The sequence below is a fragment of the Sinocyclocheilus anshuiensis genome, unplaced genomic scaffold, assembly GCF_001515605.1.
Source record: "Sinocyclocheilus anshuiensis isolate Anshui unplaced genomic scaffold, SAMN03320099.WGS_v1.1 scaffold1341, whole genome shotgun sequence".
NCBI classification, from domain to species: Eukaryota; Metazoa; Chordata; class Actinopteri; order Cypriniformes; family Cyprinidae; genus Sinocyclocheilus; species Sinocyclocheilus anshuiensis.
The window spans coordinates 1,758,730-1,775,140 of NW_015553274.1; the positions used below are offsets into that span (position 1 = coordinate 1,758,730).

General features: G+C 36.7%; 3 protein-coding genes across 3 annotated transcripts; 1 reads left to right on the plus strand and 2 right to left on the minus strand.

The window, feature by feature from the left end:
• Positions 1–273: 273 nt before the first annotated feature.
• Positions 274–3,914, minus strand: LOC107668240 (vertnin-like). Its single transcript, XM_016460051.1, has 2 exons — positions 3,749–3,914; positions 274–2,702 (listed from the first exon to the last, which is right to left on the minus strand). The coding sequence occupies exon 2, from the start codon at positions 2,698–2,700 to the stop codon at positions 655–657; it is 2,046 nt and encodes a 681-aa protein (XP_016315537.1). The 5' UTR covers positions 2,701–2,702; positions 3,749–3,914; the 3' UTR covers positions 274–654.
• Positions 3,915–7,752: 3,838 nt separating this feature from the next.
• Positions 7,753–9,946, minus strand: LOC107668243 (uncharacterized). The gene is made up of 6 exons (XM_016460056.1): positions 9,885–9,946; positions 9,135–9,458; positions 8,706–8,750; positions 8,210–8,305; positions 8,030–8,100; positions 7,753–7,931 (listed from the first exon to the last, which is right to left on the minus strand). The coding sequence occupies exons 1-6, from the start codon at positions 9,943–9,945 to the stop codon at positions 7,812–7,814; spliced, it is 717 nt and encodes a 238-aa protein (XP_016315542.1). The 5' UTR covers position 9,946; the 3' UTR covers positions 7,753–7,811.
• Positions 9,947–12,988: 3,042 nt separating this feature from the next.
• LOC107668241 (uncharacterized) lies at positions 12,989–14,689 on the plus strand. Its single transcript, XM_016460052.1, has one exon. It carries the CDS (start codon positions 13,351–13,353, stop codon positions 14,161–14,163), a length of 813 nt encoding a protein of 270 aa, XP_016315538.1. The 5' UTR covers positions 12,989–13,350; the 3' UTR covers positions 14,164–14,689.
• Positions 14,690–16,411: the final 1,722 nt, after the last annotated feature.

The window sequence follows — 16,411 nt, forward strand, 5'->3', positions numbered from 1 at the left end:
ATTCTGTAACATTCAAGTGTGAGGAATCCATTTTAAATTGGCCACATAAAGATTTCCCAAGCAGAGATAACATTCAATTGTCAGTATAAAAATATATATGTATAAAACAAAAACAAAAAACAAAAAAGAAAAGAAAAGAAATAAAAAAAACACTCCAGGGTACGAATTCAAATACTATAAATTTTTTTGTTCAAAAAATCCTCAGCTGTAATTTTACAGTTTAAACTGAATAAAAACAAAATAATACAAATAAAAAATAAGTCTCAAAAACAATTAAAAGGAAATTAAACAAGAAATAAAATGAACCTAATCAGAACTTAGAACTCATTTAAATTGTAAATATTTGGGGGATGGGGGTCAAAAGAGAGGCATCTGAGAACCTGAAAATGTCTTTGAACTGCCTTTTGCCTATAGGGGCCATCAGCACGTACTGTAGGTGGACACAAAGACTGTCTGATTTCACACACACACAAATGTCCTTGAGCTAGAACCAAGTGGTCAAATAAAGGAATGGGACAAATAATTAAGATGCATGAACTGCAATTATGTGGGTGACTCAAAAAACAAACAGTCAAACTCAAAAAACAATGCATCGTGAACTATAAAAATTAGAAGTGTCACATTTGGACAGCGGTGAGGAATATAACACAACATTTAGCCATGAATTAATGGCACCCCGTGATGCAGAGCCCTTTTCCACATGTAGTAGGTGGAACGAGGAGTAAGAGGAAAGTAAGACCGGAATTCTTTGAATGTTGGAAAGGACTTCTCTTCAAAGCGTTGTTGCAAGAACAGCTTTGCTTTGGCCTTGAAATTGGCCAGTGCCACGACATCCATCACAAACATCTGTTCATTACTGGACTGGTCAGGCAGAGAGTATTCAGGCAGTGTGAATTCAGAGGGACTAACTGTCGGTCCATTCAGGCAATCGATGTTCCCATCAAAAGAAAACATTCTTTGGGTTTTTATCTTTTCGAAGACGTCTGGTGAGACAACCAAGCTCTGGGATTTCTCCGTCTCAGACATCATGACCGGCTTCTTGGTTTTCCTGTTCAAAGAATCTCTCCAGAGCCAGTAGAAAGAGGAGGAAACCGAAGGGAACTTGAGCTTGAATTTGATGAAGGACATCTTTGACCTCTGGACGTGCATTTTGGCTTCTTCTCTTAACATTTTCCTCTGGTGGTACGCCAGCCTCAGGCTTCTTTGCTTGCGTCTGGAGATCTTCACTCTTGGTGACGGTTTTTGTCTGTCAAACTTAGCAAAGGACACTTGACCTCTGGAACTCTGGGTTTTATCAGCATCTGAGCTTTCCTCACTGCTTCCTGAGAGCTCTTTGAAAGGCGTAAACAGCATGGCTTCCCTCCTCCAGTTGTAGTATGTGGATCTGGAGATGCCTGGAAACCTTCTTTTGAAAATTCTGTAGGGGAACGACGTGTTTGCAACGATACAGTTCTGCAAGCTCTTTTTCGCCTCCTGCATCAAAGCCACATTTTGGGCACGTTCTCCTTCCAGTTTCTCACATTTGAAGGCCAACATGCTAGCAAAGCTCCCTTGGCTGGGCTTATTCTTGACTTCTGGTGAGGACCAGTAGTCCTGTTCAGTGCTGTCTGCGGGACTCAGCTCCCCCGTGGAGCCGCCCGAGACACTGCAAGTAGACACAAGCTCTTGCTTCCACGCATAGTAAGTGGATCTTGGAATTTCCGGGAAAAGCAGTTTGAACTGGCTGAGGGGAATAAGCTTCCCTTGCTTGTAGGATGTCAGGAAAAAGTGTTTAGCCTCATACCTGGCCACCGATTTCTTGTGATACTCGATGCTTTGCCTCTTCCAGCGGTAAAAGGTACTTTTGGTGATGTTGAACTTGTCTTTGAGGTTGGAGTAAGACAGCTGGGAGTCCTGATTCAAAAGATCCAGGGACTTCACCGAGGGCATTCGCTGCTCACTGTTGGGACTCCCGATTTTGAGGTCGCTCGCATGAATCAAGGCCACGAAGTTGTGGGGTTTGAAAACAGAGCCTGCTTCCAAGTCACCTGACCACATGATGTGAAGGGTCAAGGACTCAACGCCTTTCGACCACGTCCTCGGGCGAATGACTCGATTGAAATAGGGACGAATCTTTAAATTGTACATGGGATAAACTGAATAAATGTTGCACTGCAGGACAGACGCCAGTGCATACACGTGCCACATGTTCGCAAATGAGCCGGGGAAACAGGAGGCCTTGACATCAGCATCAAAGATGGCTTCCAGCACTTGAATCGGCAGATTGAGCATGTCCTGAGACTCCTCGGTGCAGAGGGAAAACCTAACTGCTTGCAGCATGACCTTTGAGTCAATCATACCACACAGGTAGTATCGCTTCCAAAGCAGCATCTCCACCACAGTTCTGACCTGCAGCTCCAGACTCAGGCTCGTAGAGCCCACCAGAAGCATGCTAGCTGCATCAAACAGCAGGTTTCCTTCTCCTTTGCAGACCAGAGGTAGCAAACCCATCTGTGCGTCTGCCGGGTACAGTCTGTGAGCTACTGCGTCAATGCCCAGCCATGAAGAGATCTCAGAGCAGAGTGCTGTAGGAAGATGGAAAGGGGCCAAGACCTGCTCCACCTCCACAGCAACTTTAGTGAGGGCATCAAGACCCATGCACTCTGTGGCCTCCTGCAGCTCTCCCAAGACCGAGAGCACCAGCTCTGTCCTCTGAATCATGCCTTCACAAAAAAGAAGAAACAAGAGGATTAGCATTAGTAGATCGATTTACAGCGGTTGCCAAAATGCACACATTTTGTTTTATTGACAGATGTAAAATATCTTTGAAGATATTGCTACTTAAGCAGAAGTGATGAAAAAAAAACACTAAAACTTTTGTATGAAATGAATTAATTTAAAAGATTTTTTGTATAATACAAAAAGTGATAATAATAGTGATAACAATGCTGATTAATGTAAAATAACAATGCCCCTTTGTAAAGAGATGGGTGTGATTAGCATAACCATACAACAATTTAACCATTAACCCATTTTTGTGACAAAAAAAAAGAAAGAAAAAAGTCCAAAAGAATTACGCGTGTATTTTACAGAGTTGACTGTACTGTTGACTGTAACTATAGAAAAAAGGTACGGTGATTTCATGATAACATTTCAAGTAAAAAAAGAAAATAAGCATTTATTCTTGGTTTATCAAACCACTTTCCCACATCTGTCTGGTAAAATAAATTGTTACTATATTTGCAGCCATCCATTAGGCCTAACTGCACATTTAGCTGATTCTTTTTTGTAGATTCGCACACATACTTCCACTGACTTTTATTAATCCTTTTTAGAAATGGACATGTGGCTTGTTTTTTTGTTGGGCAGCTATGTATTTTACTCTTTAGATAAAACATGTATTAAACGGAAACAAATAAAGGGCACAGCATCACACAGAGAGATCAGTTACAGATACTTTTCACTAATGAGGCTGACAGAAGTCCAAACGAGTCTCCGTTACTCAAGCGAAAAACACAATTCATCATACGAACACTTATCAGCACTTTCGAGTACGGTTATACATTAACATTTCTGTTAATTTTCTTTGAAAGCGCAAATTAAGTGGACTTAACAAATCAATTCACTTATTTAATAAAATAAGAGAAAATACGCCTAAGAACACAAAACTGTCCTCATATTAAGACTGAATTATTCAGAATAAATACAAACAGTACCGTGCAGAGTGCACTATATTCAAACGAACAAAATTAAAGCGCAAATACCTCACCTTGTTTTTCGCGTTTCCCTCCCTTGAGATTTAAATCAGCTTTGTAAAGTAGTCAGCTATGGCAAATTTAGACCTTCTCACAACTCCAAATTTAATCCATTGTGTGAGGTGGACAACGTGCTCATCATAGGTGAGACAACGAGCGCAATCTGAACCCAAGTATAGGAAATTTCACATGATAAGGGAGGGACCTCCCTTCAGGAAATTGTCAATCACTGGGTTGTGTTGAACCCCTACACACACACACACACACACCTACCTATAAGCTATCAGTGGAAACTGTTTTAGTAAGGACTTCTTATAGACACAATGGGTTTTAAGATAATAATGCTTACTATACCCTACCCTTACATCTAAGCATCACAAAATCAGTTAATAGTAGTTAAAAATATATATATATTTGACAATTTGAGCCTTTTAAATAGCGAGGACCACCTAAATGTCCCCACAAAACACATTGCACCATGATATTTCACGGTAACTGTTAAGGTATTTTCCAAATAATTTGTCCATCACTAATATGAAGAACCCTGCATGTCATTTTCAATGTGAAGTGTAAACAAAGGATTTTATTTGAAAAGAATTGTATATAAGTTCATTTATTGAGCCAATTAAAAAATATATATGGATAATCACTGGAAATGTATGATATTATGGCATAGCTTGCAAATGCAGTGTTAAATATTTAATCTGTGTACTATTGGAATAGGCCTATACTGGAAATGAACAGTCTCTCTGGTTAGAAGTTTGAATAGTAAATTTGTAGTTTGGCCTTAAATGTTTGCAATAACATTAAAAAATATATATATATATATATTTTAAATAGACAACAAAGTTTGAATAGGGTCTATAGCTTCCTTGGTAATTAAAGTTAAGCTTCACTGCCCTTTTGGAGCTAGCCAATTATCATTGAGGAATGCTGGAAATTTCCATTTCCATAGCTCAAAGTGAACTCCCTCAGACAATGGCTTTGAAGTGTTTTCTTTCCATGCCAAAGCCTGAGGTCCAGTTTCAATCAGATGTAGATGGATTTTTTCTGTATACCTGGGGATGTTTAGTGTAGTGCTCACTTTTAATGGATTAGCAAGGCCTTGTTTTTGATTATAACCCCCCTGAGCACAACTTTTATCATTCTCAAGGTTCAGTAAATCCAGCAGGTATGCTATTTACTTAAACCTTTACCTATTTATTCATAGTGCTGTATGTGTGTCTCATTAAAAACTAAGTCAGACCAGCAGGCCACACAAGGTCAAGCTCACTCTTTTGTTTATTGGAGTTGTGCTTGAGCAGACAGTGTGTGCAAATGGCAGAGAGAGACACAGATCTGGGAAGGTGCATATATGCCTCTTGTTTCTTCAGGGTATCACTTTTAACACCTCTGCCTGTCCACCTTTTGCAGGCTTTTCACAGAACCTTTTGTTTCTACTGCTTCAGCCACACACCCCACCCCTCACCGGCCTGACCTACATCTCTCTTCCTGAATGTACCCTCTCCAGCCCAGTTTTTTTGAATGGAGACAACCTGGTGCCAGGCTTAAAACAATGCTGAAATGATCCTATTGCTTGTTTTTATTAATGCTTATGACCAAAAAATACATTATTATTAACTGTCTTAAATTGCCAGTCCAAAGGTTGCAACTCAAACAAACTTGTACTCTAAAAGTCAACCAACATGTACATAATCTGGTTTCAAAAAGTTTTTTTTTTTCTTTTCTTAAAAGAACCATTTTTGGTGTGTTAAGAATATTGTATTAATCTGAAGAAGCTTCTTTCATTAAAAATAACCTTTTGTGCAGTGAAAAGGTTCCATGGATGTTAAAAGTTATTTGTGGAACCAACTATGCCAAAAAAAGAACTTTATTTCTGGAGTGTCCGTAAAAACGCATTAAATAAGTGTGATAACAGAAGTTCTTGCTAAAATGTGGAGCTGAAATGTTGATGAGCCGTTGTGGGCTAAAACATCTCAAGTGTTCTCTTTCCATCCTGTGCTTAAAATGCAAATGGGGCAACATTGGGTCGGCTCCGGTAGTCTGCCACATGCTGAGATTGTATGTATGTGCTGGGGTTTGGGCCGTGCTTGTGTATGTTGGGGGTTTGAGGGGGGTCGTCAAAGATCTGTGGGACACAGACAAGGAGAGTCTTGCAACCTTTTGTTCTTGAGCTTGGCAGTGTGGACTCAGGCACAGTCAAGAGCAGGCACTTGACACCTATTGGATAATCTCAACATGGGTTCTGCTAGCCAGAGTTTGCTTTTAAACAGTGCTTCTCCTCATTAACCACCAAATACAAACTAAAGGTGCACAGAGATAAGGAAACACATTTCAGATGCCTCTTTTCCTTATTTTCTATCTAACAATCACTGCTTTGGTGAAATGAACATTTTATTTATTTATTTATTTATTCATTCCATTTTATTTCCAAAATCGTGACAAATTTCCTTGGGTCAATGTTTTTTTTTAAAGAGAACAATAGGCTAAGATTTTTTTTACAGTAATGTTTGTTTAAATTAGCTATTTGATATATTGCATGCTGGGGAAAACAGGTAAATTTAAATGTTAAAAAAATGTAAATGTTAAAAATAGAAAAATTTTCAAAATTCTTTGCCATCATTTTTTTAAATTGTTGTCATCACATCAGTTTTACTGTTTTTACATGGATGTTTATATATGTTGGTCTAGTGTCACACACACACACACACACACACACACACACACACACACACACACACACACACACACACATAATGTCTTCATTGAGATCATTATTTCCTGTAATGGGGGTTTGTTATCACATATATATTACAAATAAAATGAAAATGGTTTTAAGCCATGAAACTGAAGTACACCTTTAGAATTAAAACGTAAACATTTTATGAAAGTTTTGTGTGTGTGCGTGTATGGTTTCATTTCTTATGATTTCACAGAATTGGTGTTCAACTTCAACTTCACACTAAATATGACAGTAAAGCACACTTACTAAATAAGGAGTACAACTAGTTCAAGGATGTGAATTTATGTGCTTGAGGAATTGGGTAACCGCAGTAGTCCTTATATAGCAACTTGCATGAAAAAAAGTTCAAATTCACATTTAAGGCATGAACATATTGTAGAATGTGAAAGATCCTTTAAACCACAGACCTAGTGTTACACACACACACACACACACACACACACGCACATATATATATATACAGTGGGTATGGAAAGTATTCAGACCCCCTTAAATTTTTCACTCTTTGTTATATTGCAGCCATTTGCTAAAATAATTTAAGTTAATTTTTTTTCCTCATTATATATATATATATACTGTATATATGCACACACACACACTATATATATATATATATATATATATGTGTGTGTGTGTGTGTTTGTGTTAAAAACCTAAAACTTCACAAGGAACGCAAAATGACATTGTGATTGAATGGCTCTATTGGGCAGTACTGTATGACAAACTGCTGATGTATAACGTTATATAAGTATAAGTTATATATTTGTCTGTCTTCAGATTTGAGTTGGTGGTTTGCAGCTTTAGTAGCATTTAATCCCCCCCCCCCCCCCCCACATTTAACACTCATCAATGTGATGTGTTTCTTTCTCCTGTTTCATATATTTTACAAATCCATGTCTTTTACTGGTTTTTGGTCCTCTGTTTCTTGTCGAGTTTGTGCCAGTCAAAATGAAAAAAGAAAACTTTTGAATTAATTTGACTGTTGATTTGTGCGATTGTGATGTTTGCAATTGTAATGTTCTTTTACAGAAGTTAAGAATGAGGCAGAAAATAGTTTATCTTAATTTAATGAAGCACATAAAGTAAAGCTAAAAGAACAAAGAAACAAACAAATGGAAAAATAATTGTGACAAAAGATACACAAGAGAGAGAGACAGAGAGAAGTTCAATAAACTTGTGACTTATGAGTATCCAGTGACCAAAACCAGACAATGACCTCATGGGAATCATAACCTGTGAGGAAGTGCTTACACACAGACACATGCAGTCGATGAAATCAACTTATTTTATGCTGTACAACTGAGGAATTATTTAGCGTAACATGTTTACAGCGATCAGCAAAGTTTTATGACAGCATATTCAGTTTTTTGGTCAATGTCCGCTACTTTGTCAACGTCCATTTTCCTTGGTTTCATTACATTGTAGTTTAATTCAATGTAGTTCACATCTTCACCCTGTGCAAGTAATAAGAACAGAATTCTGTAAATTGAGTAAAGCAACACACCAGGTAAATCAAGATGTATATGCTATATCCAATTGGCATTTTACCCACATTCTTGTGTTCACGTTCAGTTATTTTGGTTTCAAATTCCAATATGTTCTGATTTTCAACTGATGTTCTCACTGAAAGAAAGAAAGAAAGAAAGTGCACATTTTCAGGGTTGAAGATTTGGTAAGTTAAAAGAAACAGCACAGTTGTAAAGAATGAGACCGTAAGGTAACCATGGCTCACTTTGTGCTCTCCTGTGATATCTCAGCCAAATGATGAGTGCAGTCACTGACAAAGCACCGACGATGAGCACTGATGGGATTATTATCATTAACAGGTCTTTAAAAGAAGAAGAATAAAAAAACAACAACAACAGCATTATAGAGTCACGTAGATATAATGTCTTTATGTTTCTATACACTATAATGTATTAGGTTTTATTATGAAGTACAGTATGCTGTTCAACAAGAAACCAAGAAAGCAGATAATGTAATTAGAATTCAAAGGCTTATTTATATGTTTTAGGTTTTTCTACCAACACATCATACTGCATTTGTCAAAATGTGTTTAATCCATCTGTTTTAGCCCTGAGCTCTACTCATGTTGAACTACTAATTTACACAGAACAACTTCCAACAATGGATACAAATATAAGATTGCTGTTGAACACTGTAGTCTATATACAATTCTCAATCATGAAAATAAGATTTATGGAAATAATTGGAGGACGATATATCACCTTCTCTGTCATCAGTGCTGTCATTATTGTTCATGGAAGTAGCAGCTGAAAAAAAAGGAAAAAGGCATTGTAGATGTTTGCCAATTTTAGATATAAGACAAAACTGTTGGTTAGGATATTGCTGGCATTATGATCATTTTCCATAGCAAAAACTTAAGCCACTAACATTTAACTACTGACCTGACTAAACTGCAACAGCAATATAGAGCAGTCAAAGACATTTACAACAAGAAAAACAATTAACCTGGTAGAAATCTATTATTAATGTTAAATTCTATTAATATAAAATGTAAACGCACATGTAAATACTGTATACTGCACAGTAAAAACAAGATTTAAATTAATTTAAAACTTTATACATTACTATTGTTTTGTAAAAGTGAAGGACACAAAGGAAGACAAATTGATAAATCATGCCATAAAGCTTACCTTTATTAATAATCAAGCAAATTCTGGCATCCTCTTCAATTTTGCTTCCATGCAAACCTGAATACTGACGGCAGGTGTAGCATCCATTATCTCCAGCTCTGAGTTCACTGATGTGTAGAGAGCAGTCAGACATCAGACTCACTCTGCCTTCTCTCTGTGAGCTGTCCGGATTGCGTTTACCAAGGGTGACCAACTCAATGGCAGGATCATCATTAGACAGCCATGTAACATTACTGCAGTCTGTCTGTGTCAACAGATTAAGACACAGCAAACTCACACTCCCTCCAAGGAAGACTTTCTTTTCTTCTGCAGTCATATCAGCACCTTAATGTAAACACAAACATAACCTTTACATTAAAAATAACTAAGTAGTATTCAGTTGATCAAAAAAGGGCAACCAAGCATAAAAACCTGCTAACTTAATTAAAAAAAATATTCCCCTGGTTTCACAGACAAGGCTTAAGCCTAGTCCCAGACTAAAATGTAATTCTGAGCTGTTTCAACTGAAAGAAACTTGCACTGACTGATGTTAAAATATATCAGTGCCTTTGTTTTGTCTCAAGATGCACACCAGTAATGTTTTTTTCTAAGGCATGTTAATAAAAATGACTTAAATGTTCTAATTGAACTATGGCCTAATCCTGGCTTAGTCTAAGCCCCGTCTGTGAAACCAGGCCATTATACTGATTATGAAAAATATTATATTAATTATGAAAACTATCCAGTCTGACCGCCATTTTTCTGTATTACCTGTATTAAAATCAACAAAGTTGAACAGCAATCCAAGACATGTGCCCAAGAGTAAATTCATTTTTCTTCTCTTTTAGTAACAGGTTTCGCTCTCAGTTCTCATACTTATATATACACATTGTCTTTTGACATCACTTCCTCAGACTGCGCAATCTGTTTGCCACAATAGTGATCCCATGATTTTCCAAAGATAAGACTGAACCCTTAAATCAGATTAATTTATTTTGGACAATGATGTTCAATAGCAAATTTATTTAAATTATAAATTGTTTTAATTGCCAAAAAAGAAAAAAAATCCTAAATAGCTATTGTTTAAAATAATGATTAACAATCATAATGGATTTCTTTGTATATGATATTCTGTGTTTTCTTTAAGTCTATAATTTTAGTAGTTTTTAGATTTGTTGAGATTCAGTTTCTGTTTAGTTGCCATATACACAAAGCTATGCTTGTATAAATTGAATACTTCCGGCATTTTTATAACTAAAACTAACTGGTGTATAAAACGTAAATGAATAGAGAACCACACTCACATTCCAACTCAAGACTAAGCAAGAAGCTTTTACTTGATCACTGATCATGAGTGCCATTTGCTTACATGAATACCCCATTAAGTTTTATACTCCATTAGGCTGCATGTTTAGCACCCTCAGCCAAGTCCACGTTTCAGAAGTTTAAGTCCTGAATACTTAGACCTCTAACAAAAAAAATTGTCTGTTCCTGTCCTGCATTGCCAATAGTCAGGTCACAGTGTCAACACTTGTCCTCAGTTTGTCTTTGGTTACCAAAAAAAAAAAAAGTATCTGTGTGAAAAACATATTGAGACGTGTTAAACAGACAGCGAGTAAAAATGCGAAGTACACAGAATTAGACACAACACTTCCTCATCTCCAAACATCTTGAAATGTGTCCTTTCAGATATTTCGAGTTTTTAATCACAATAACCAATGACATTTTGTTACAGGTGTAAAATAATATGGAATTAAATTATACACATACTGATACTGATTTAACCTTTGTTCAGGTGAATGCACAATAATTTCAGATTGGCCGTTATTTCAGTCATAGTGCAGTGTAGCTGTTTGTCCACCTGGTGCCATCATGCACTTGGTGACTAACATGTCAAAACAAAGGTACAAAGGCATTATTTATAAAACAGGCAAAAATGGTATATCCTTTTACACAATGCAATACATCTTTGACTCCTAATCCTGGCTTAGTCTAAGCCCCGTCTGTGAAACCAGGCCATTATACTGATTATGAAAAATATTATATTAATTATGAAAACTATCCAGTCTGACCGCCATTTTTCTGTATTACCTGTATTAAAATCAACAAAGTTGAACAGCAATCCAAGACATGTGCCCAAGAGTAAATTCATTTTTCTTCTCTTTTAGTAACAGGTTTCGCTCTCAGTTCTCATACTTATATATACACATTGTCTTTTGACATCACTTCCTCAGACTGCGCAATCTGTTTGCCACAATAGTGATCCCATGATTTTCCAAAGATAAGACTGAACCCTTAAATCAGATTAATTTATTTTGGACAATGATGTTCAATAGCAAATTTATTTAAATTATAAATTGTTTTAATTGCCAAAAAAGAAAAAAAATCCTAAATAGCTATTGTTTAAAATAATGATTAACAATCATAATGGATTTCTTTGTATATGATATTCTGTGTTTTCTTTAAGTCTATAATTTTAGTAGTTTTTAGATTTGTTGAGATTCAGTTTCTGTTTAGTTGCCATATACACAAAGCTATGCTTGTATAAATTGAATACTTCCGGCATTTTTATAACTAAAACTAACTGGTGTATAAAACGTAAATGAATAGAGAACCACACTCACATTCCAACTCAAGACTAAGCAAGAAGCTTTTACTTGATCACTGATCATGAGTGCCATTTGCTTACATGAATACCCCATTAAGTTTTATACCCCATTAGGCTGCATGTTTAGCACCCTCAGCCAAGTCCACGTTTCAGAAGTTTAAGTCCTGAATACTTAGACCTCTAACAAAAAAAATTGTCTGTTCCTGTCCTGCATTGCCAATAGTCAGGTCACAGTGTCAACACTTGTCCTCAGTTTGTCTTTGGTTACCAAAAAAAAAAAAAGTATCTGTGTGAAAAACATATTGAGACGTGTTAAACAGACAGCGAGTAAAAATGCGAAGTACACAGAATTAGACACAACACTTCCTCATCTCCAAACATCTTGAAATGTGTCCTTTCAGATATTTCGAGTTTTTAATCACAATAACCAATGACATTTTGTTACAGGTGTAAAATAATATGGAATTAAATTATACACATACTGATACTGATTTAACCTTTGTTCAGGTGAATGCACAATAATTTCAGATTGGCCGTTATTTCAGTCATAGTGCAGTGTAGCTGTTTGTCCACCTGGTGCCATCATGCACTTGGTGACTAACATGTCAAAACAAAGGTACAAAGGCATTATTTATAAAACAGGCAAAAATGGTATATCCTTTTACACAATGCAATACATCTTTGACTCTTTTTTCTTCTGATTAATAATATGCCAAACATATGACGCTACCAACAGGCATATAACATTTTGTTATTATAGGCTATCTGACAATGTTTATATCTATTTAATAGAGATGAAAACTTGTTTCTGAGATTTGGACATTTATATTGCAAATATATATATATATATATACAATATAGCCTATATGAAAACAATTGTTTATAAAACTAAACTGCAACACAGAGAAAACTATTAAGCAAATTGAGACCCGGGACAAAGGACCAAAATCTGTCAAAATGTCTGTCTGTTTGTGTATAGTTCTCCCATGATTTATAAAGTTACTGAAATAATAAGAAATGGGTGGTTGACAGTAGTATCCTGCAGTGCATCGAAACTTATGGCACTTATTATATAATTATATATGAGCTTTTGTGGCCACATGTGATACATTTCCCCTTTAAATATAAGCATGTTCATGTCCATGTTAACTACCCAAACACAGTCAGGGGGATTCTGACTGGATGACGTTTAGCTGTGGGCAGCGACTTGTTAGTGCGCACTAGTGAGACCCGCCTCCCTTCGTTTTCGGTCTATAGCACACGGTCCCCTCACTGTATAGCACGGAGGCTGTCTGTATGTCTGTTCGATGTCATTCAGCAGATGAATCACATCTCAGCACTGGTTTTGCTTTAGACGGGGTGAGATCGCTGAATATAGCGGTCATCTATAGCGCTCTGGAAGCGTCTCTGCATTGAATAACGTCCACACGCTACTGTCATGCTGGAAACAGATCTCTGTTGTGGACTTGCAAGATTGGAGGAATGATGAATGAGTAAAAAAACACAGCGACGTGGATAATCGACAAAAGCTGAGTATTAAACCGTCAGCAGTTCTCTTGAATAATCTGTCAATATCAAGCGTTCGTCTTGGACGGCGCATAGGAGCACAGAGGGAGAACCCGCGCGAACATGAGGGAACGGGACTTTATGCCAAACATGGAACGGGGCAAACCGGCCACATACACGGGCGACAAAAAAGCTAAAATGGCTGCTAAAACCAATGAAAAGTGGGTGAGACTGGCTACTGTATTCGCATATGTCTTGTCGGTGTCTTTGGCCGCTATTATAGTGGCAATTTATTACAGTTTGATATGGAAACCGACGTCTGCATCTGTGTCTGGACGGTCAGATGTATTGGTGACGGCTGCAATTATACCTATAAACACAAATAACATCACAACAAGTGATGTACCAACTACAAACAATATGAATAAAACACCACCGGTCAGCCTGAGATCGACACAGACCCCCACATTTGCCCACTCCACTTCTTCACAGAGACACAGCGGTGATAACAACGGTCACGAAGGCCTTCTCAATATCCCCACAACAAAAACAAAGAATACTGACCAAACTGGAACATTTGACTCTGCGCACATTCACGACAAACTAGGACGTTTCAGTACAGCAGAAGTTAGCCATGTGTCCGAAACTAGTATTCTTGTAGCAGGTGCATCAAGTGAACCTCCTTTGGCCCATGGAGCCAAATCTTCTAATAACCAAAATGTCTACAGCAGTTTTGGGGTCGGTGCCACTGAGAATCGGCCGAACATGTGGGATTCAGCCTCTCCCATAACTGACCAAGCATCTTGGATAAGCTACAGTGCAAGCCCTGATGTCTTCTCTTTGATAGAACATGGTCTGGAATTAATAGAGGGCTCATCTCCATTGCAAGAGGAGTTGGTTACCAAGGACACTGAGAATGCAGCAAGTGGAGTGTGACACCAGATTATTTGCGTGGCACGTAATTATATGATATTAACTGTGATGACTGTGCAGTGAGAGAAGAGAAATAACAACTGCGAATGTGAGAGAAGTCGTCAAACAGTTTATATTAATTTTGTTGCTATTTCAAGGACAGAAACTGTGTTGACCTACCTGCTTTGAAAAGGTTGTTGTTACATTAAAGAGAGCAATAGTTGGGTTCTGAAAGTAAAAATCCCATTCATTTTCTACATTGGGGAATTCATTTCAACGATAACAAAAACCTTTAAAGACAGACCTACTGTGAGCTACAAGGTTGTTAATTGATGGCACATGCTTTTATTGAAGCCATCAGTCTGCACTATTTCAATAATTGTGTTTATCAGTGGAATTCCTGGTGTAAAACTACATAACCCATGATTCTGAAGAGAAATCACCAATCGGACAACCGCAACAAACTAATTTAGCATCCACTCACTCCTATGAAGCACAAGTTTTCCCATCATTTTTAATTGATGCCATTTGCAATGCTTCTTTCCCACATTAAAGCCGTTTTAAGTACACGGTCTTGTACCTTTTAGACTGATTTTCAAATAATTTTTTTGCTTCAAATCAAGTGTAATTCACTTAGTAGCTGGTTGGTTTAGTTCATGGCTTAAAACGAATGATGAATGGATGGGAAAAATACTTCCGGAACCAAGGCTGCTGAAAAAATGGGCAGGCACTGTGACACTCTATAATTCAGTTGCGGATAATCACAGTCACGCTCATATTCAGAATAACAAAACAATGAAAACTGATATAGCTTTTATACAGCAGTTCTATAAACATGCAATTGATATCCATTACATTTTAGACAAAAATTTGACAGTCTGTATATATTTTTCCCGTATAAATAGTTCCAAAAGAAGTCAAAGCATTAAAGCTTTGCATTTTTTATCAAATAGGACAGAGACTACTCCACTCCACATTCACTCCAGTTTTTCCAAACATAGACAAGCGGAGTGATGCAAAAAGTTAAACATCACAGTGCTGTTACACTAAATATGATGTCCTGGAACACTTGGCAAATCAAATCAAGGACAAGAACTAACTGTTGTATAATCGATTGTAAATGATAATAGATTGATAAGGACTGTGGTTAAGCGATACGATTATGGTTCTTAAGATGTCCTTTGGAACAACAGGAAAATGAGCCATTCACATCACCAATGATGGACAAACATCCTTCAGTAGCATTTGTTTCATTGTGCAGTAATTGTGAGCAAGTTAAACACTCTTTAAAGCAACTTAAAAACACTTTGCCTATAGAGTTCAGGAATGCAATATCTGCCTGAATGCAGAATACCTGGCAAGTAGGAAAATACACTGTGCAAACTCACCCATGTTGACATTTTAAAGTGTCTTTTAAAAATCAGTGTGGGTTGAGCAAGATATATAATAACTGAAATATGATGTATGAATAAACAGATATTTTTCATTCGGTGCAATGATTATTAAACCAGAAATGTGTCCACCTTATGAGCTATAAAGTGATTCATATTATAAAGAAAGTGGTCCTGCTTAAACACCAGATAGCATTTATATATCAGTTACATTATTTAAATGCAAAGAAGTTTTATGAAGTGGAGTGGTTATGATTGTTTAAAACTGACATATTTGGGAATTACTCTTCCTGTATAATAATAATAATTATTATTATTATTATTATACAAAGCCATCCTTTCACTTCCATTAATATTGTTTTTTTATGATTCTGAATAAAAGAGGCATCAAATGAATAAAGGTTCAAATGATTAAATAATGTATTATTATAGATTTTTGGTCCATGTTTATATCCATATTTATATTTTATATGGACAATGAGCGTAACCATTCTTTTGTGCCGTAAAGTAATCTGTTTATGAACAGCGTCTTCCCAAAGTAATTTCTACAGTAGTCAGTTTTTTTCTTAATTAGATTATTAGCTTATAATTATTTAATATTTAATGTTGGTCAGATTCTCTGAAAATTGTCAGACTCATTAATTATGTTTTGAACCATACTTTAAAGGGGTCCTATTATGCTCTTTTACAAAGTCTTGATTTTGTTTTGGGGGTGTACTAGAACAGGCTCTCATACTAGGTTGTTCGAAAAACACATTATTTTTCACATATTTTACATTATTACAACACCTCTCTCTCCAGTCTGGCATGAACGGCTCGAATAGTTCCTGTATCAAATGAAGGCCCGCCTTCTGAAATACGAAATGTGCTGTGATTGGTTA